This window comes from Scyliorhinus torazame, chromosome 6, assembly GCF_047496885.1.
Source record: "Scyliorhinus torazame isolate Kashiwa2021f chromosome 6, sScyTor2.1, whole genome shotgun sequence".
Lineage (NCBI taxonomy): Eukaryota > Metazoa > Chordata > Chondrichthyes > Carcharhiniformes > Scyliorhinidae > Scyliorhinus > Scyliorhinus torazame.
The window spans coordinates 113948449-113970710 of NC_092712.1; the positions used below are offsets into that span (position 1 = coordinate 113948449).

A 22262-nucleotide genomic window follows, 5' to 3' on the forward strand; every position below is an offset into this window, starting at 1 on the left:
CGGGGTATAAGCTCAATGTAGGGAAAAGTGAGCTCTTTGTGGTGCATCCAGGGGACCAGGGAAAGGGGATAGACGATCTACCGTTGAAGAGGGCGGAAAGGAGCTTTCGGTACTTAGGGATCCAAGTGGCTGGGAGTTGGGGGGCCCTGCACAAGCTCAATTTGACGCAGTTGGTGGAGCAGATGGAGGAGGATTTCAAAAGATGGGATGTGCTGCCACTTTCGCTAGTGGGCAGGGTGCAGTCGGTTAAAATGATGGTCCTCCCGAGGTTTCTCTTTGTGTTCCAGTGCCTTCCCATTATGATTCCCAAGGCCTTTTTCAAACGGGTAGGTAGGAGCATCATGGGTTTCATGTGGGCAAATAAGACCCCGAGGGTAAAGAGGGTGTTTCTGGAGCGTAGTAGGGACAGGGAGGGCTGGCGCTGCCGAATTTGTGCGGCCATTATTGGGCTGCCAATGTGGCGATGATCCGTAAGTGGGTAATGGAGGGAGAGGGGGCGGCGTGGAAGAGGTTAGAGATGGCGTCCTGTGTGGGCACGAGCCTGAGGGCGCTGGCGACAGCACCGCTGCCGCTCTCGCCGACAAGGTACACCACGAGGATAACAAAGAGAGAAATAAGGAAAGAGAAGATCAATTATGAAGGTAGGTTAGCCAGTAACATTAGGAATGACAGCAAACGTTTCTTTAAATACATTAAAAACAAACGGGAGACCAAAGTAGACATTGGGCCGCTCCAAAATGACGCTGGTAGTCTAGTGATGGGAGACAAGGAAATAGCTGAGGAACTAAATAAGTACTTTGCATCAGTCTTCACAGTAGAAGACATGAGTAATATCCCAACAATTCAGGAGAGTCAGGGGGCAGAGTTGAATATGGTAGCCATCACAAAGGAGAAAGTGCTGGAGAAACTAAGAGGTCTAAAAATTGATAACTCTCCGGGCCCAGGTGGGCTACATCCTAGAGTTCTAAAGGAGATAGATGAAGAAATAGTGGAGGCGTTAGTTATGATCTTTCAAAAGTCACTGGAGTCAGGGAAAGTCCCAGAGGATTGGAAAATCGCTGTTGTAACCCCCCTGTTCAAGAAGGAAACAAGGAAAAAGATGGAAAATTATAGGCCAATTAGCCTAACCTCGGTTGTTGGCAAGATTCTAGAATCCATTGTTAAGGATGAGATTTCTAAATTCTTGGATGTGCAGGGTCGGATTAGGACAAGTCAGCATGGATTTAGAAAGGGGAGGTCGTGCCTGACAAACCTGTTAGAGTTCTTTGAAGAGATAACAAATAGGTTAGACCAAGGAGAGCCAATGGATGTTATCTATCTTGACTTCCAAAAGGCCTTTGATAAGGTGCCTCACGGGAGACTGCTGAGTAAACTAAGGGCCCATGGTATTCGAGGCAAGGTACTAACATGGATTGACGATTGACTGTCAGGCAGAAGGCAGAGAATTGGGATAAAAGGTTCTTTTCCCGAATGGCAACCGGTGACGAGTGGTGTCCCGCAGGGTTCAGTGTTGGGGCCACAGCTGTTCTCTTTATATATTAACGATCTAGATGACGGGACTGGGGGCATTCTGGCTAAGTTTGCCGATGATACAAAGATAGGTGGAGGGGCAGGTAGTATGGAGGAGGTGGGGAGGCTGCAGAAAGATTTAGACAGTTTAGGAGAGTGGTCCAAGAAATGGCTGATGAAATTCAACGTGGGCAAGTGCGAGGTCTTGCACTTTGGAAAAAAGAATAGAGGCATGGACTATTTTCTAAACGGTGACAAAATTCATAATGCTGAAGTGCAAAGGGACTTGGGAGTCCTAGTCCAGGATTCTCTAAAAGTAAACTTGCAGGTTGAGTCTGTAATTAAGAAAGCAAATGCAATGTTGTCATTTATCTCAAGAGGCTTGGAATATAAAAGCAGGGATGTACTTCTGAAGCTTTATAAAGCATTAGTTAGGCCCCATTTAGAATACTGTGAGCAATTTTGGGCCCCACACCTCAGGAAGGACATACTGGCACTGGAGCGGGTCCAGCAGAGATTCACACGGATGATCCCAGGAATGGTAGGCCTAACATACGATGAACATCTGAGGATCCTGGGATTATATTCATTGGAGTTTAAGAGGTTGAGGGGAGATGTAAAAGAAACTGACAAGATAATGAATGGCTTAGATAGGGTGGACGTAGGGAAGGTGTTTCCATTAGCAGGGGAGACTAGGACCCGGGGGCACAGCCTCATAATAAAAGGGAGTCATTTTAGAACAGAGATGAGGAGAAATTTCTTCAGCCAGAGAGTGGTGGGTCTGTGGAATTCATTGCCACAGAGGGCGGTGGAGGCCGGGACGTTGAGTGTCTTTAAGACAGAAGTTGATAAATTCTTGATTTCTCGAGGAATTAAGGGCTATGGAGAGAGCGCGGGTAAATGGAGTTCAAATCAGCCATGATTGAATGCTGGAGTGGACTCGATGGGCCGAATGGCCTTACTTCCGCTCCTAGGTCTTATGGAGTCCGGTTGTGGCGGTGATGTTGAAGATCTGGGGATAGTGGAGACGACACTGGGCGAGGTGGGAGCCTCGGTTTGGTCCCCGATTCAGGAGAACCATCTGTTCGTCCCGGGAAGAATGGATGGGGGGTTTCGGAGCTGGCATCGGGCAGGGATTAGAAGAATGGGGGACCTGTTTATAGATGGGACGTTTGTGAGCCTAGGGGCGCTGGAGGAGAAGTTTGGGTTACCCCCGGGAAATACTTTCAGGTATATGCAAGTGAGGGCGTTTGTGAGGCGGCAGGTGAGGGAATTCCCGCTGCTCCCGGCACAGGGGATTTAGGACAGGGTGATTTCGGGTGTATGGGTTGGAGAAGGCAAGGTTTTGGCGATCTACCAGGAGCTGAAAGAAGAGGAGGAGGCCTCGGTCGAGGAGTTAAAGGGCAAGTGGGAGGAGGAGCTTGGGGAGGAGATAGATGAGGGTCTTTGGACTGATGCCCTGAGTAGGGTTAATTCTTCCTCCTCTTGCGCCAGGCTCAGCCTAATACAATTCAAGGTTACTCACAGAGCGCATATGACAGGGGCAAGGTTGAGTAGGTTCTTTGGGGTGGAGGACAGATGCGGGAGGTGCTCGGGAAGCCCGGCGAATCACGTCCACATGTTCTGGTCGTGCTCGGCACTGGATGGGTTTTGGAGGGGTTTCGCGAGGACTATGTCCAAGGTGGTGAAAGTCCAGGTCAAGCCGAGTTGGGGGTTGGCACTATTTGGGGTAACGGACGAGCCGGGAGTGCAGGAGGCGAAAGAGGCCGGTATCCTGGCCTTTGCGTCTCTGGTAGCCCGGCGGAGGGTCTTGCTACTATGGAAGGACGCGAAGCCCCCCAGTGTCGAAGCCTGGATAAATGACATGGCAGGGTTCATTAAGCTGGAGAGGATAAAGTTTGCCTTACGAGGGTCTGTGCAGGGGTTCTTCAGGCGATGGCAACCGTTCCTAAACTATCTCGCGGAGCGTTAGGAGGAAGTCAGCAGCAGCAGCAAACCAAGGGTGGGGAGGGCCGCTTTCGGGGGGGAATTCGGGTGGGTGGAGGGGGGGGGCTTCCCTATGGGTACCTTTGAATGTCAAATGGGGGGGTTACTGTATATGGGGGAAACCCAATGTATAGGTTTTGTATAATTTTTGACTGTTGTGTTTGTGTTTCTTTCTTTTTGTTATTTTGGGGGGGGGGGGTTGTTAAAAATTCTGTTGGAAAATTTGAATAAACATTTTTTTTTTTAAAAGAAGGCCTTTGATCGGGTGGAGTGGGGGTACTTATGGGAGGTCCTGGAACGGTTCGGGTTGGGCAGGGATTTGTGGACTGGGTCCGGTTGCTTTATCAGACACTGGTGGCAAACGAGCGCACAAAACGGGTGAGGTTGTAGTATTTTAGGCTGTACTGGGGGACGAGGCAGGGATGTCCACTCTCTCCACTCCTGTTTTCCCTGGCCATAGAGCCTTTGGCAATGGTGCAGTGAGCTTCGAAGGTCTGACAGGGGATAGTACGAGGGGGAGTGGAGCATAAGGTTTCGCTCTATGTGGACGATTTTCTCTTTTATATATATCAGACCCGTTGGGAGGGGATTGGAGGGATTATGGGGATTCTAGAGGAATTTGTCCGGTTCTCGGGCTAAAAATTAAATATGGGCAAAAGTGAGGATTTTGTGAATCAGCAGGAGGGGAGATGCCATTCAAGGTGGTGGGAGGGAGCTTTAGGTACCTGGGTATCCAGGTGGCACGGGAATGGGGACAGCTCCACAAATTGAATCTAGGTAGGCTATTAGAGCAGATGAAGGGGGATATCTGGAGGTGGGACACGCTCCCGCTGTCTTTGGCAGGGAAGGTACAGACTGAAAATGACAGTCCTCCCGAGGTTGCTGTTTGTTTTTCAGTGTCTCCCAATTTTTATCCCCAACGTGATTTTTAGAGTTACCGAATGCGGTAATTTGGGGATTTATTTGGGCTGGTAAAACCCTGCGGGTGAGGAAGCTGCTGTTGGAGTGGAGGCGTGGGGAGGGGAGACTGGCTCTTCCGACTTTATTATCTATTACTGGGCAGCAAATGTATCGAGGGGTCGGTGTGGGAGTGGGTGGAGGCGGCATCCTGTAAGAGCACGAGTTTGAGGGCATTGTTAATGGCAACTCTGCCATTCTCACCGGCTCAGTACACCACGAGCCCGGTAGTAGTGGCTGCCTGAGGGTGTGGGGACAGTGGCGGCAGCATAGGGGTTAGGAGGGGGTATCAGTGTGACTAGAACAATTTGTTCCAACCAGAGATCAGGCTATTTTGGATTTAGTAATGTGTAATGAGGCAAGTTTAATAAACAATCACAGTGTAAAAGATCCCCTAAGAAGCAGTGGCCATAACATGGTAAAATTTAGCATTCAATTTCAGAGTGAGAAACTTGGGTCAGAAACAATTGTGGTGCATTTAAATAAGGGTAACTATAAAGGAATGAGTTGGCTGGAGCGGACCAGAAGGGACTTTAGTGGGAAAGATAATTGATCAGCAACAGCAGCCATTGCTGAAAATAGTTAATGACTCACAATAAAGATATGTCCCAGTGAGGAAGAAGGATTTTCGGAATCTTCATCAACTATTGTGAACCAAGGAAGTGAAAGATAGTTTTAAAGTGAAAGAAAAAACATATAATGTGGCAAGGATTAGTGGGAAGCCAGAGGATTAGGAACATTTTAAAAACCAACAAAAGAGGACCAAAAAAAAGAGGGAAAAGATAAACTGTGAGGGTAAACTAGCAAGAAATATAAAAATGGTCAGTAGGACCTTCTTTAAACATATAAAAACGAAGAGAGAGACCAAAGTGAACATGGCCCCTTAGAGAATGAAACTGGGGAAATAATAATGGGGAACTAGGAAATGGCAAAGGAGTGAAACAAATCCATCAGTCTTCACGGTGGAAGACACTAATAAAACTCCAAAAATATTAAATAATCAAGGGGCATAAGGGGAGGAGGAAATAAATACAATAATGATCCCAGGGAAAAAGTACTAGGAAAACTAATGGTGTTAAAGACCGATAAGTCTCCTGGGCCTGATGTGTTGGCTCCCAGGATATTAAAAGAAGTAGCTCTGGAGATAGTGAATGCACTGGAACTAATCTAAGAATCCTTAAGTTCTGGAAAAATTGGAAAACTGCCAATGTAACACATTTATTCAAAATAGGAGGGAGACAAAAAATAAGTAGCTGCAGGCCTCTTAGCTTAACTTCTGCCATTGGGACAATGTTAGAGTCCATTATAAAGGATCTAATAGAGCATTTAGAAATGCATAACATTTTTAAGCAGAGTCAGCATGGCTTCATGAAGGGGAAATCCTGCCTGACAAATGTATTAGAATTATTTGAGGTATTATTCAGGATAGATGAAGGGGAACCAGTAGACATAATATACTTGGATTTTCAAAAAGTGTTCAATAAGGTACCACACAAAAGGCTACTTAATAAGATAAGAGTTCATGGTATTGGGGGTAGTACATTAGCATGGATAGAGGATTGGCTAACTGATAGAAGACAGAGTTGGAAAAAGAGGGTCATTTTCAGGATGGCAACCTGTAACTAGTGGAGTGCTACAGTGATCCGTGCTGAGGCCACAATTAATAACAATACATATTAGTGTTGGGTGGGGTTATGGGGATAGGGTGGAGGTGTTGACCTTGGGTAGGGTGCTCTTTCCAAGAGCCGGTGCAGACTCGATGGGCCGAATGGCCTCCTTCTGCACTGTAAATTCTATGATATCAGTGACTTGGATGAGGGAAGTGAATGCACAATTGCCAAGTTTGCAGATGATACAAAAATAGGTGGGAAGGCAAGTGGTGAGGATGTCGCAGGGTCTACAGAGGGATTAGACAGGAGAGTGGGCAAAAACTTGACAGATGAAATATAATGTAGGAAAATGTGAAGTTATGCACTTTGGTAAAAAGAATAAAGCAGCTGACTATATAATGGACAAGAATTGCAGAAAACTGCAGCACAGAGGGATTTGGGGGGTTATGTTCTGGATGTTTCCTCTTGTGGGAGAGTCTAGGACCAGAGAGAATATTCTCAGAGAAGGGGTCGCCCATTTAGACAGATATGAGGAGGAATTTCTTCCCTGAGGGCAGTGAATCTGTGGAATCCTATGCTGCAGAGAGCTGGAGATGCTGGATCGATAAGTATGTTCAAGTCTGAGATCGGTTAATTTTTAATCAGTAAGGGAATCAAGGGTTATGGGGGTAAAGCAGGAAAGTGGAATTGAGGATTATATTAAATGAGCTATGATCTCATTGAATGGCAGAACAGACGCAATAGGCCGAATGGCCTACTTGTGTTCCTATGTCTTATAATACGTGCATCCTGGATGCCGGGGAACCTAGCCATCACCACAAACCCTCGTGCTCTCTCCAGCTGGTTGCCTCGTCTGTCCGGTGATGCAAGTATGGGCATGATGGAAGATGGCATCAGTCACTAGCTTGACACAACTGTGCCTGGCTGATTGCGAGTCCGTTTGCGAGATGCCGCACTGATTCCTCCACAGCCCTGAAATGAACCGGACGTGTAGAAGTTCAGGATAACTGTGACCTTCTATGCCACCTGCTTGGGGTGACCCCTCACACTGAAGGCAATTTCAGGACCTATCATTTCACAAAGGGATGTCACTCTATAACTGGAGAGGTATACCCTCCTACAGCACTGGACCTCAGACATTTGCAGGTAGTTGGAGCGTTGTATCTGTACTCTAGCCATTGGGTAGTGGTGTCTTCGGTATTCCCTCCCGCCTTGGCCTCCCTGTTGCTTCTGCACTAACTGAGCCGATGCCTCTGCTCTTACAAGTGTCTGCCTGGAACACTGCCTGCGCTAACCTTGCCTCCTCTCCCTCCTGCCCTTCCTCTTCAGAGGAGATCCCACCAACAAAGTAGATTATCCCCATTGGAGCAGATCCAGAGGACCAATGCCTTGCAAGTGATGAAACACCGTCATCTAATTCCAGGGAAATCCTGAAGTGCTGAAATTCTTGCTTCAAGTACTAAATGATAATTAGGAAACTCCAGGAAAACTCTATCCTCACAGTTAAGATCTCTATCACAGGGAAACTGCTACTGTGGGCTATTAGTCCACCCTTGGATGAGGAAATGAAAAAAACATAATGTTTTACCTGTGTGACATGCTAAATATTGCGCTGGCAGCATAAGATCCCTGTTGGTTGAACTTTTAATGGCGTTAACTGGCCCTATTCACACATGCAAATGCGGATAAATACGGCAATTTTTGGGAACCTTGGATAACGAGAGATATTGTAGACCTCGTCAAAAAGAAAAAGGAGGAATTTGTCAGGGCTAAAAGGCTGGGAACAGACAAATCCTGTGTGGAATATAAGGAAAGTAGGAAGGAACTTAAGCAAGGAGTCAGGAGGGCTAGAAGGGGGTCACGAAAAGTAATTGGCAAATAGGGTTAAGGAAAATCCCAAGGCTTTTCACACGTACATGAAAAGCAAGAGAGTAGCCAGGGAAAGGGTTGGCCCACTGAAGGATAGGCAAGGGAATCTATGTGTGGAGCCAGAGGAAATGGGCGAGGTACTAAATGAATACTTTGCATCAGTATTCACCAAAGAGAAGAAATTGGTAGATGTTGATTCTGGAGAAGGGTGTGTAGATAGCCTGGGTCACATTGAGATCCAAAAAGTTGAGGTGTTGGGCGTCTTGAAAAATATTAAGGTAGATAAGTCCCCAGGGCCTGATGGGATCTACCCCAGAATACTGAAGGAGGCTAGAGAGGAAATTGCTGAGGCCTTGACAGAAATCTTTGGATCCTCACTGTCTTCAGGTGATGGCCCGGAGGACTGGAGAATAGCCAATGTTGTTCCTCTGTTTAAGAAGGGTAGCAAGGATAATCCAGGGAACTACAGGCCGGTGAGCCTTACATCAGTGGTAGGGAAATTACTGGAGAGAATTCTATTAGACAGGATCTATTCCCATTTGGAAGCAAATGGACATATTAGTGAGAGGCAGCATGGTTTTGTGAAGGGGAGGTTGTGCCTCACTAACTTGATAGAGTTTTTCGAGGAGGTCACAAAGATGATTGATGCAGGTAGGGCAGTGGATGTTATCTATATGGACTTCAGTAAGGCCTTTGACAAGGTCCCTCATGGTAGACTAGTACAAAAGGTGAAGTCACACAGGATCAGGGGTGAGCTGGCAAGGTGGATACAGAACTGGCTAGGTCATAGAAGGCAGAGAGTAGCAATGGAAGGATGCTTTTCTAATTGGAGGGCTGTGACTAGTGGTGTTTTGCAGGGATCAGTGCTGGGACCTTTGCTGCTTGTAGTATATATAGATGATTTGGAGGAAAATGTAACTGGTCTGATTAGTAAGTTTGCAGGCGACACAAAGGTTGGTGGAATTGCAGATAGCGATGAGGACTGTCAGAGGATACAGCAGGGTTTAGATTGTTTGGAGACTTGGGCAGAGAGATGGCAGATGGAGGTAATGCATTTTGGAAGGTCTAATGCAGGTAGGGAATATATAGTGAATGGTAGAACCCTCAAGAGTATTGAAAGTCAGAGAGATCTAGGTGTACAGGTCCACAGGTCACTGAAAGGGGCAACACAGGTGGAGAAGGTAGTCAAGAAGGCATACGGCATGCTTGCCTTCATTGTCCGGGGCATTGAGTATAAGAATTGGCAAGTCATGTTGCATCTGTATGGAACCTTGGTTAGGCCACACTTGGAGTATTGTGTTTAATTCTGGTCGCCACGCTACCAGAAGGATTTGGAGGCTTTAGAGAGGGTGCAGAAGAGATTTACCAGAATGTTGCCTGGTATGGAGGGCATTAGCTATGAGGAGCGGTTGAATAAACTCGGTTTGTTCTCACTGGAACGACGGAGGTTGAGGGGCGACCTGATAGAGATCCACAAAATTATGAGGGGCATAGACAGAGTGGATAGTCAGAGGCTTTTCCCCAGGGTAGAGGGGTCAATTACTAGGGGGCATAGGTTTAAGGTGCGAGGGGCAAGGTTTAGAGTAGATGTACGAGGCAAGTTTTTTACACAGAGGGTAGTGGGTGCCTGGAACTCGCTACCGGAGGAGGTGGTGGAAGCAGGGACGATAGTGATATTTAAGGGGCATCTTGACAAATATATGAATAGGATGGGAATCGAGAGATACGGACCCAGGAAGTGTAGAACATTTTAGTTTAGTCGGGCAGCATGGTCGGCACGGGCTTGGAGGGCCGAAGGGCCTGTTCCTCTGCTGTACGTTTCTTTGTTCTTTGTTCTTTGTACATGCGCCTCCTGACCTCAGAATCACACATGTGCACACTGACATCGGGAAATACTCCCAACATCTTCTCACGTGGCTTTGTACACTTCCAGGTCGGGCACTTGGTTGCCCCAAGTACATAATAATAATAACAATAGCTTATTGTCACAAGTAGGCTTCAATGAAGTTACTGTGAAAAGCCCCCAGTCGCCACATTCCGGCACCTGTTCAGGGAGGCCGGTACGGGAATTGAACCCGCTGCTGGCATTGTTCTGCATTACAAGCCAGCTGTTTCTGCCCCTCCAGAACATAACATTCTGGTCCAGGTTCCTGGACCCTTTTAAATATCGAAACACTCCATAGATTAAAATAATTATCAAAAGCTTTAATGTATTCTTCAGATTGGTCCGATATTTCATTAATGCTTTGTCTTTTATCACATCGTTAAATTGCTCCATTAAAGTACAATAATGTTTTGACTTGCAGCCTATGATTTAGGGCAGGTTCTCCGTTCCCCATCACCAAGATCGTGAATCCCGATCAGGCTGAGAATCGGTGCCGGGAGATTGAATGCAATTAACAGACACCGCCCCCCCCCCGCCTTGCCCCCCGGCCTAGTATACGCCGACTACCACAGTGAGAACTCCACCGATGGGCTTCGGTGTAAGTATTGCCAAGCGCAATCCTGCTGCAATGGACCCAGAGGGTGGTCTGCCCATTGCTCATGTGCCCCTCTGCCACTGCCAGGCTACGGACGCAAGATACCACATGGGCCAGTGCTTTCTGCGGTTAGAAAAGAGACTAGGGTGGCACGGTGGCGCCATAGTTAGCATTGCTGCCTCATGGCGCTGAGGACCCAGGATCGACCCCAGCCCAGGTTCACTGTCTATGTGGAGTTTGCACATTCTCCCTAAGTCTGTGTGGGTCTCATTAAGCTGTTAAGTTACTGCAGTGTAAAATTGAATGATGTTTAACATTTAAAAGGGGTTTTCAAGTGTTTTGGGCTTTCTAGGAAGGCTCTCACACTTCAAAAAGCAGCATCGGGCTGTGGGAGCAGATCTGAGGAAAGTGCTCCAGGCTTACTTCTTCACTGAATTGTATTACAGACCAGATCCCAATAGTTGCTAGGAGACCAGACAGAAGCCCAAATATATTTAATTTGTAAGACTGTGAGGAAAGGATACTTTGCTTCAGGAGTGATTCCACACACCAATAGGGATATGGTATATTAAAACAAACTTTATTGCTTACATACCTGCTACCTTTATCTCCACTCAAACAACACCCATCTCAGGTAAAAATCCATTTTTAAATACAGTTAGCAGACCCAAGAATACTTGCTTAATAGAAGTGTCTTGGATATCCTGCTTTGAGAAATAGATATCCCTCAGGAACCTGCTGGCAGATTCTTGCCTGTCTCAATCTACAGTAATCTACCAGCCTTTAAGAAACTGCTCCAGTCCTGTTCATTGGCAAATCTTTAATTCACTGTTTTGAGAGAAACTGCTCCTGTTCACAGACAGATCAAAGCTTTCTGTTTTCAGAGTAACTGCTTGCCTATCTACATCCCAATCTGAAAATGAATTACAAAACTGAAAACTTAAACTCCTGACTGACTCAACTCCTGGCTCTTCCCATTAACTACATCATCTTGCTGAGCTAAAAACAATGGGCATGATCTACTGGCTGATCACGCCGGTGGGATATTCTGGTCCCACGCCGGCGCACGGGTTTTCCAGCGAAGAGCGGTGCAGTCACCGAGAAATCCCATTGATAACAGCGTGTCGTTAAATCCTGCTGGTGGGCCACCTCCGCTGCTGAAAAACACATGGCAGGTTAGTCGGTAAATCCCATCCAATGTCTCTAATTATCTACTCACCAGGGAACCATATTTAAATAAACAAAATTCCATTTACACAACATTTATGATGCTTTAATTGCACCTCTTGTCTTCAAAAACCCTTTCAAACCAGGATTTTTAAAAACACAACTGCATCAGCTACATATACAGATTCCTACATTCATCACAACTGTCTAGTCTGCTCATCAGCTGTCAGGTTGAACAGGGCAGAGTGAGAAGGCCACTTGAGAGTATAAGCAGATCAGGCCGAAGACCTTGACCTGCCTGAGATTACCATTCCAAGAGTGATTTTCAGGCTGCCCAGGGCTGGAAGGGGTAGCCCAGACATAGGACCCCTCTCTCGGGGGAGAATCCTGGGGTCAACCATTTACTTACAGCCCGAGTCCAACCAACTCCCAGGACCCTTGAGGGACCCTCTACAGCCTAGCAGCAGCAGAGGGGCACATGGGCAATCGGCTGACATCCTTGACTCCACTTGGGGTCGATCGCGCCAGGCTAGGGAGACACTACCAGAGTATCACTGCCATAGCACCAGAGAACAGTGCACTGTTGGCAATGCCAGGGGGCCCAACTGAAGCGGGGTCTGTGGTGGGGGGCTGAAAGGGGGGTGGTGGCTGAAGGGAGTGGCCGAGGGAAGGGGGGACTGAAGGTGGGGCTGGGGCAGTGGCTGAAGGGGGTATGTGGCTGAGGAGAGGGGCTGGGGGAGTTGGGTCTCATACGAGCGTAGTGTGAGAGAGTGACCTGTTATTCCCATTGACGAGGGGTTGGGAGTTCTCCACTTGTCAGTGGGGGGGGGGGGCTGTCCCTGGGATTGGCCCATTCAAAATGGTGGCCTGGCTGCAGAAACTGTAGGAAAACCGGCATGTTCGAAGCTCAGCCATGAGAATCCCACCCAGTCAACACTCCTAGCGCCAGTGAGACACTGTCCTGATTCTCAGCGGGAGCACTTAGATTTTGGAACAGAGAATCCTGGCTTAATCGTTTCATCCAGATGCAATTGTGAATCTTAAAAATCTCATCCTCCATGGTGCCCAATTCTGAGCCTGTTCTGACCCTATTGCCCATATTGCCCAAAATGGTCTGATAAGGTGAATTTATAATCCAAAGTGATATCAGCTCTTATAAGGTTTGCCTAGAAATTTTATACTTTTAATAATAATAATCTTTATTGTCACAAGTAGGCATACATTAACACTGCAATGAAGTTACTGTGAAAAGCCCCTCATCGCCACATTCCGGCACTTGTTCGGGTACACAGAGGGAAAATTCAGAATGTCCAAATTACCTAACAGCACGTTTTTCGGGACTTGTGGAAGGAAACCAGAGCACCCAGAGGAAACCCACGCAGACACAGGGAGAACGCGCAGACTCCACACAGACAGTAACCCAAGCCGGGAATCGAACCTGCGACCCTGGAGTGTGAAACCATAGTGCTAACCACTATGCGATGGTGCTGCCCATTCTGTTGCAGTAATGGAGTTTTCCCATGTTGATCAGGCTTTTACTGATACCTGCTGCAGATGCTGACCCTCTTTGGTAGTCCTTCCTAACCTTTGCAGAATTTCAAAATTAATCAATGGAATTAATTATTAACGCAGGCTCATTACATTCCTCTCTTTGGGAAATCCTTTTGAGCAGTCAAGCTGGTTCATTAAGGAGTAATGTCCTTTAAGGAAGGAAATCCGCCACTCTTACCCAGTCTGGCCTACATATACCTCCAGACCTCTTAAATGTCCTCTGAAATGACTTAGCAGGCCACTCAGTTCAAGGACAATTAAAAATGGGCAACAAATGGTGCCCTATCCAGCAACACTTATATCCCATGTATTAATTTTGAAAAACTCACAGGAAAACCAAAGGACAGCACATTAAACAGATTTCATAGCAACCTCAGAATTACTTTCACCATCCTGGGAGTTTGCGTTGGTTCGATACAAAGCCTTTGAAAATAAGCTGTTTTTCCAAAATAAGAATGTGTGGCATGTGCAGTTTTATTCCGATTACAGTTTTTATTTCTAATATAAGTGTATGATTTTATTTCTATTTTCAGTGTTGCCCCATGCCAAAGTAAGCAACTCAATCTAGTCTCAACAAATTTGAAATAGAAGTAAGTAAACATCATCCGGAAAAGATGGATGACAAACCCAGTAGCAGGGCTTTGAGTCCAGAAGATTGGAAAGAATTATCAGACCCTGCCTCACTAGAATATGCTACAAAGTTGCAATATTTGGAGATTGATGAGTTGCAAGTTGATGACGACATGGCGGCCAAACTTAAAATATTGTCATTTACAGGAAAGAATTTAACCGCAATTCCATCGAAATTTTATCGCTTAACAAATCTGATAGTTTTAGATATCAGCTGTAACAGCATCACATCTATTCCAGGTGAAATTGTCTTATTTAGCCAACTGAAGCAACTTATTCTTAATAAAAATAATATTTCACACCTACCCACTGAATTTGGACAGTTGATAACATTAGAAAAGCTGAGTTTGAGAGAAAACCAACTGGCCACTTTACCAGAAACTATAGCAAGGCTGAAGAATTTGACTGTTCTCAAACTGGACTATAATAGGTTTTCTGTTTTTCCACGAGCCATATGCCTTCTTCCAGAGTTAACAAAGCTTAACCTTTCAGGAAACTCTCTTCAAAGCTTACCAATGGAGATTTCGGAGCTGAAAAACTTAAAGGAACTGTCTCTGAATGATAACAAGTTAACATTTTTGCCATTGCAGTGTTTCGATTTGGATCGTCTTGAAGAGCTAAGATTATGTGGCAATCAGTTGGCTAGCCTTTCAGAGAAAATTGAGAAACTGCAGGAGCTACGGATTCTGCAACTAAAGAATAATCAATTGCATGATCTTCCAAATGAACTTTCCAATTGTGTAAGAATTAAACAACTTGTGCTCGATGGCAATCACCTCACCGGCCTGCCTTCAAGGATAGGCAATCTATATAATATGATAGAATTCTGTGCCAGCAGAAATAAACTGAAATCTCTGCCAGTGGGTATGTCACACATTGCCTACCTTTCAGTTTTGGATATTTCTCATAATCAGGTGGAACACATCCCTATTGAACTGAAAAACTGTTTTAGAATCACCAGAATTAACTTCAGTCACAACAATCTTTCACAATTTCCAGTTGCATTATGTTTAATAACTGAGTTGCAACATTTAAATCTGAGTGGCAATCACATCTCCGAAATACTTTTTAAATTGTGCTGCATGAAGAACCTGGAAAGCATCAATCTAAGTGAAAATGACTTTACTTTATTTCCGATTGAGATATGCAAACTTTGGAACTTGGATTGTTTGGATTTGAGCAAAAATAAAATTGGAAGTATTCCAGTGCAAATATCAGCTTTGTTTAATCTTCAGGTTCTTTATCTTCAACATAACATGTTTAACACTTTTTGTTATAATTTATGCAGACTGAGCAATCTGAAGCTACTGGATATATCAAACAACCAACTTGAAAATCTTCCATGGGATATTCTAAATCTACAGACTATTTTGGACCTTAATTTTTCTAATAATAATTTTGAACTATTTCCAATTGAAATATGTAATTTAACAACACTGAGAAAACTTCATATCAGTCAGTTGAATGGTGTTAAGGTAAGGTGCTGCTCTAGACAACAATGATTGAAATTATTTGTACAAAGATCTGCTGGAGTATAATGGTTGAGGCCGTCCATGCAATTTCTTTAACAGAAAAATTGATAAATATTTGGAACACAAAGATATACAGTTCTATGGGGAGGAATCGTAGCAGCGGGAATCGTTTTCTATTGTTCTGTCCAAGTTCAAGAAAGACACAATAGGATTAATACAGAAGCAAATTACTGTGACTGCTGGAAATGCATGGGTGGCACGGTAGCACAGTAGTTAGCACTGTTGCTTCGCAACGCCAGGGACCAGGTTCGAATCCCGGCCTGGGTCACTGTGCGGAGTCTGCATGTTCTCCCCGTGTCTGCGTGGGTTTCCTCCGGGTGCTCCGGTTTCCTCCCACAAGTCCCGAAAAACATGCTTGTTAGGTGAATCAGACATTTTGAATTCTCCCTCAATGTATCCAAACAGGCGCTGGAATGTGGCGACTCGGGGCTTTTCACAGTAACTTCATTGCAGTGTTAATGTAAGCCTACTTGTGACACTAATAAATTATTATTAAATCTGGCAACAGCTGTGCGGGAAGAAACAGAGTTATCGTTTCTGGTCGGTGACCATTCATGAGAACTAGGAAAAGCTAGAAATGTAGTAGGTTTTAATTAAGTGAAAGAGGGCAGAAAGAACAAAAGGAACAATCTGTGGTGGAGTGGAAGACAGAAGAGATTTTTTAAAAAGTTTTAATTGTTTTTATTGGTTTGCGTTTTCTAGTTTCATTGCAGGGAGCATTAAACAGTAACAAAGAAATCTTTACAAAATGAGCATTTATATATAAATATAGTATATATCTAAATATATGTACAAGAAGAAACAGTGATACCTACATAATAAGCCCAGGAGGGGAACAAGACAGCAAATGTGTAGGTATTATTGTTGGGGTCCTGGTTTTGGCTCCCCTAATTCGACCACTGCCTTTGTGCCGTTGCTGTGCTGTATGCATTGCCACCTGGTGTCAGAGCACATCAGGGGAGTTTTAGGTGCCATCTGGGGCTACTGCTGACGGGGTTGTTCCCTCCGGCTTCCCTGCCTTGCGTCCCATTTGTTGTTCCCTCCCCCCTTCTCCTGCCCCACCTCCCTTACCCCCTGCCTTCTTTTTGTTCCATTGGTGCTGCCAGTTCTTGCTTTCTCTCTCTCTCTCTCTCTCTCCTCCTCTTCTCTTACACCCCCCCCCCCCCGGGCACTATTGGTTACTGGGTACAAACAGATAATTTTATTCTTTCCAGTTTGAGGAATTCTGCTAGTTTGGACAGCCAGTCCACAGCCTTGGGTGGCACAGCTGATCTCCAGCCAAGCATGAGTCTCCATAGAACATTACAGCGCAGTACAGGCCCTTCAGCCCTCGATGTTGCGCCGACCTGTGAAATCACTCTAAAGCCCATCTACACTGTTCCCTTATCATCCATATGTTTATCCAATGACCATTTAAATGCCCTTAATGTTGGCGAGTCCACTACTGTTGCAGGCAGGGCATTCCACGCCCTGACTACTCTGAGTAAAGAACCTACCTCAGACATCTGTCCTATATCTATCTCCCCTCAATTTAAAGCTATGTCCCCTCATGCTAAACATCACCATCCGAGGAAAAAGGCTCACTGTCCACCCTATCTAATCCTCTGATCATCTTGTATGCCTCAATTAAGTCACCTCTTAACCTTCTTCGCTCTAACGAAAACAGCCTCAAGTCCCTCAGCCTTCCCTCATAAGATCTTCCCTCCATACCAGGCAACATCCTGGTAAATCTCCTCTGCACCCCTTCCAATGCTTCCACATCCTTCCTATAATGCGGCAACCAGAATTGCACGCAATACTCCAAATGCGGCCGCACCAGAGTTTTGTACAGCTGCAACATGACCTCATGGCTCCGAAACTCAATCTCTCTACCAATAAAAGCTAACACACCGTACGCCTTCTTAACAACCCTCTCAACCTGGGCGGCAACTTTCAGGGATCTATGCACATGGACACCAAGATCTCTCTGCTCATCCACACTACCAAGAATCTTACCATTAGCCCAGTACTCTGTTTTCCTGTTATTCCTTCCAAAATGAATCACCTCACACTTTTCTACATTAAACTCCATTTGCCACCTCTCAGCCCAGCTCTGCAACTTATCTATGTCTCTCTGTAACTTGTAACATCCTTCCGCACTGTCCACAACTCCACCGACTTTAGTGTCATCTGCAAATTTACTCACCCATCCTTCTACACCCGCCTCAGGTCATTTATAAAACTGACAAACAGCAGTGGCCCCAAAACAGATCCTTGTGGTACACCACTAGTAACTGGACTCCAGTCTGAACATTCCCCATCAACCACCACCCTTTGTCTTCTTCCAGCTAGCTAATTTCTGATCGAAACTGCTACATCACCCTGAATCCCATGCCTCCGTATTTTCTGCAATAGCCTACCGTGGGGAACCTTATCAAACGCTTTACTGAAATCCATATACACCACATCAACTGCTTTGCCGTCGTCCACCTGTTTGGTCACCTTCTCAAAGAACTCAATAAGGTTTGTGAGGCACGACCTTCCCTTCACAAAACCGTGTTGACTATCTCCAATCAAATTATTCCTTTCCAGATGATTATACATCCGATCTCTTATAAACCTTTCCAAGACTCCCCACAACAGAAGTAAGGCTCACTGGTCTATAGTTACCGAGGTTGTCTCTACTCCCCTTCTTGAACAAGGGAACAACATTTGCTATCCTCCAGTCTTCTGGCACTATTCCTGTAGACAATGATGACATAAAGATCAAAGCCAAAGGCTCAGCAATCTCCTCCCTAGCTTCCCAGAGAATCCTAGGATAAATCCCATCCGGCCCAGGGGACTTATCTATTTGCACACTTTCCAGAATTGCTAACACCTCCTCCTTATGAACCTCAAGCCCTTCTCGTAGCCTGTATTCTCCTCAACAACATTGTCTTTTTCCTGTGTGAATACTGACGAAAAATATTAATTTAGCACCTCTCCTATCTCCTCGGACTCCACGCACAACTTCCCACGACTGTCCTTGACTGGCCCTACTCTTACCCTAGTCATTCTTTTATTCCTGACTTATCTATAGAAAGCTTTAGGGTTATCCTTGATCCTACCTGCCAAAAACTTCTCAAGTCCCCTCCTGGCTCTTAGCTCTCTCTTTAGGTCCTTCCTAGCTAACTTGTAACCCTTTCTGCGGACAGACAAAATACCCCCGGCAGCACTTCCCGGCGCGGAGCACGCTCTGCAAGGCCTGCGGCAAGAAAAGACATTTCGCTGCAGTGTGCCAGGCCCGCTCAATCAATGCTATTGTCCCTGCACCCCCTGCGTGCGGCCAGTGGCCGTTGCCAGCTTCCTCGCCTCAGACCACGTGTGACCCGTGGGCAGCGCCATCTTGCTCCCCTCACAACACGTGCGGCCCATGGACGCCGCCATCTTGCTTGCTTCACAATCAATGGGCGGAGTAATCTTGCTTGCCCCAGGACACGTGCGGCCCGAGGGTGCCGCCATCTTGCCTGCTTCAGGACACGTGCGACCAGTGGGCGCCACCATCTTCTCCACCTCAGGACCCCTGCCCGTCGGGCACCTCATCGGGCCGCTCATCGCCTGCAACTGCCGCCGACCAGCCACGTCTCGCCTCCGTCACGACCAGTCCCGACTGCACAACCGTGCATCCGCGTCGACAAAGGTGAAGGTCGACGGGCATGAGATATCCTGCCTTCTGTACTCCGGGAGCACTAAGAGCTTCATCCACCCGATACGATAAGGCGCTGCTCCCTCGCGGTACACCCCATTAACCAAAGAATCTCCCTGGCCTCCGGATCCCACTCCGTGGTGATCCGGGAGTACTGCATCGCCACCCTCACCATCCACGGCGTAGTGTTCAGCGGCTTCCGGCTCTACGTCCTCCCCAACCTCTGCGCTGCCTTGCTACTCGGCCTGGACTTCCAGTGCAACCACCAGAGCCTAACCCTGAAATTTGGTGGGCCCCTACCACCCCTTACTATATGCGGCCTCAAGACCCTTAAGGTCGACCTGCCTTCTCTGTTTGCAAACCTCACCCCGGATTGCAAACCCGTCGCCACCAGGAGCAGACGGTACAGCACCCAGGACAGGACCTTCATCAGGTCTGAGGTCCAGCGGCTGCTGCGGGAAGGTATCATCGAGGCTAGCAACAGCCCCTGGAGAGCCAAGTGGTAGTGGTGAAAACGGAGGAGAAAGACAGGATGGTCGTTGACAACAGTCAGACCATCAATCGGTACACGCAGCTCAACGCGTACCCCGTCCCACGCATATTTGATATGGTCAATCAGATTGCACAGTACCAGGCCTTCTCAACAGTGGACCTGAAATCTGCCTACCACCAGCTCCCCATTCGCAAGGCGGACCGCCCGTACACCGCGTTTGAAGCGGACGGCTGCCTTTACCATTTCCTTCGGGTTCTCTTCGGCGTCACTAACGGGATCTCGGTCTTTCAACGGGAGATGGACCAAATGGTTGACTGGTACGGACTGCGGGCCACTTTCCCGTACCTGGATAACAGCACCATCTGCGGCCACGACGAGCAGGACCACAACGCTAACATTTCAAAATTTCTCCACACTGCCAAACTCCTCAACCTAACCTACAACAAGGAGACGTGTGTGTTCAGCTCGGACCGATTAGCCAGCCTCGGCTATGTGGTTCAGAACGGAGTTCAAGGGCCCGACCCCGATCGCATGCGCCCTCTCATGGATCTCCCCCTTCCCCACTGCCCCAAGGCCCTCAAACGATGCCTGGGGTTCTTTCGTTTGGGACTAACTACGCCCAGTTAGTCCCAAACTATGCGGACAAGGCCCGCCCACTCATCCACTCCACCGGTTTCCCACTGATGGCCGAGGCTCACCAGGCCTTCAACCGTATCAAGGCCGACATCGCCAAGGCCGCGATGCACGCGGTCGACGAGACGCTCCCCTTCCTAGTCGAGAGCGATGCATCAGACGTCGCTCTGGCCGCCACCCTCAAACAGGCAGGCAGGCCCGTGGCATTCTTTTCCTGCACCCTCCATGCCTCCGAAATACGGCACTCCTCCGTCGAAAAGGAAGCCCAAGCTATCGTTGAAGCTGTGCGGCACTGGAGGCATTACCTGGCCGGCAGGAGATTCACTCTCCTCACAGACCAACGGTCGGTTGCCTTCATGTTTAACAACACACAGCGGGGTAAGATCAAAAATGATAAAATCTTGCGGTGGAGGATCAAGCTCTCCACCTTTAATTACGAGATTTTGTATCGCCCCAGTCAGCTCAACGAGACCCCCAATGCCCTGTCCCAAGGTACATGTGCCAGCGCACAAGTGGACCGACTCCGGACCCTGCACAACGATCTCTGTCACCCATGGGTCACCAGCTTTTATCACTTCATTAAGGCCCGCAATCTGCCCTACTCCATCGAGGAAGTCAGGGCTATCACCAGAGACAGCCAGGTCTGCGCGGAGTGTAAACCGCACTTCTACCGGCCAGACCGTGTGTTCCTGGTGAAGGCCTCCTGCCCCTTTGAACGCCTCAGCGTTCCGCTGGCAGGAGGTCCTTCCCGCCGCCCTTCACTCCATTCGTCACTCCTGTGCATGGCGACTAACGAAACCCCCCCCATGAACGTCTCTTTGCCTTCCCCAGGAAGTCCACCTCTGGAGTTTCGCTCCCAACGTGGCCGGCAGCTCCAGGACCCGTTCTCCTCCGCAAGCATGTGCGGCTCCACAAGGCGGACCCATTGGTTGAGAGCTACTCCATGCAAACCCCCAGTACGCCTACATAGCGTACCCCGACGGCCGCCAAGACACAGTCTCCCTCAGCTACCAGCACTGCGGCGCTCTCAACAACGGATCAAGGCACTCGACTGTCTAAATTTGTAACCTTCTCTGAAATCTATGTGACAACGTGTATGTAAATCGTTTCCCCCCCCCCCCCCCCCCCCCCCCACCCCACCCCCGCTGGACTCATTTTTAACGGGGTGAATGTGGTAGTCACCACTGTTGTATTATATTGTATATACTGCACTGCATACAAGGGTATTACGGTAAGGCCCCAATACTACAGGTACGGGGGTAGATCCCTGCAGGCTGGCTCCGCCCAGTAGACGGAATATAAATGTGTGTGCTCTCCGAACTGCAGCCATTTCGGCAGTAGCTATAGGAGGCCACATATCTCTATGTAATAAAGCCTCGGGGTATATGTACATTGCCCAATGGTAGACCCCGCGGTCTAGCCAATGGTTATTCCTCTCTCTGGTACCGCAATACCTGGTATTACCACATTCACCCCCTGTTAAAAAAAGAGTCGGCGGGGTGATGGTCAGTATTACTGTCACCTTTTCATAGTAGGACCAGGTATTGCAGGTACCATGCTATCGAGGGTTACAGAGAAAGTTCTTGCGTTGTTAATTTTCCTCATGGTGCTGCAATCAGACGATCGGGCGGCCTGGTCGTCCTACTGGAGCGTCTAAGTGTCGCCGGCGATCCTGGTGGGGACCCCGGCAGTAGTGACTCCGGGAACGTGGTGTCTTCCTCCCAGGCAGTTTCGTCACCCCTAGGCGGCGCTGTAAGGTTGAAAGATGGGCAGAAGGAAGGGGTGCCTGTAGGGGGCGTCGGTGCCTGCTCGGCTCTGGGTCGGGGTTCTGGCAGCAGTACTGACCCTCCGGTCAGGTACGGAGGGGGGGGGGGTGGCAGTGGCTCGGGCGCGCGTGGTGCTCTGGCGGGCGCCAAGTCCCGGAGGGAAACCGTATCTTGGCGACTGTCTGGGAACGTTACATAGGCGTACTGGGGGTTGGCATGCAGCAGGTGGACCCTTTCGACCAGCGGGTCCGGCTTGTGCGCCCTTGCATGTTTCCGCAGCAGGACAGGTCCGGGTGTTGCGAGCCAGGTTGGGAGCGAGGTCCCAGAGGAGGACTTCCTGGGGAAAACAAGGAGACGTTCATGAGGTGTCTGGTTCGTGGTAGTACATAGCAGTGACCGAATGGAGTGCAGGGCC

General features: G+C 47.7%; 1 protein-coding gene across 1 annotated transcript in view; it reads left to right on the top strand.

Annotated features, from left to right (window-relative positions):
- The window catches only part of LOC140425850 (uncharacterized), a 166283-nt gene that overhangs the window by 13244 nt on the left and 130777 nt on the right, over positions 1-22262 (top strand). The window contains exon 2 of the mRNA XM_072510236.1: positions 13663-15234. Within this exon, the coding sequence (XP_072366337.1) occupies positions 13744-15234 (1491 nt within the window). The 5' untranslated portion in view covers positions 13663-13743. The remainder of the gene's footprint in view (positions 1-13662; positions 15235-22262) is intronic.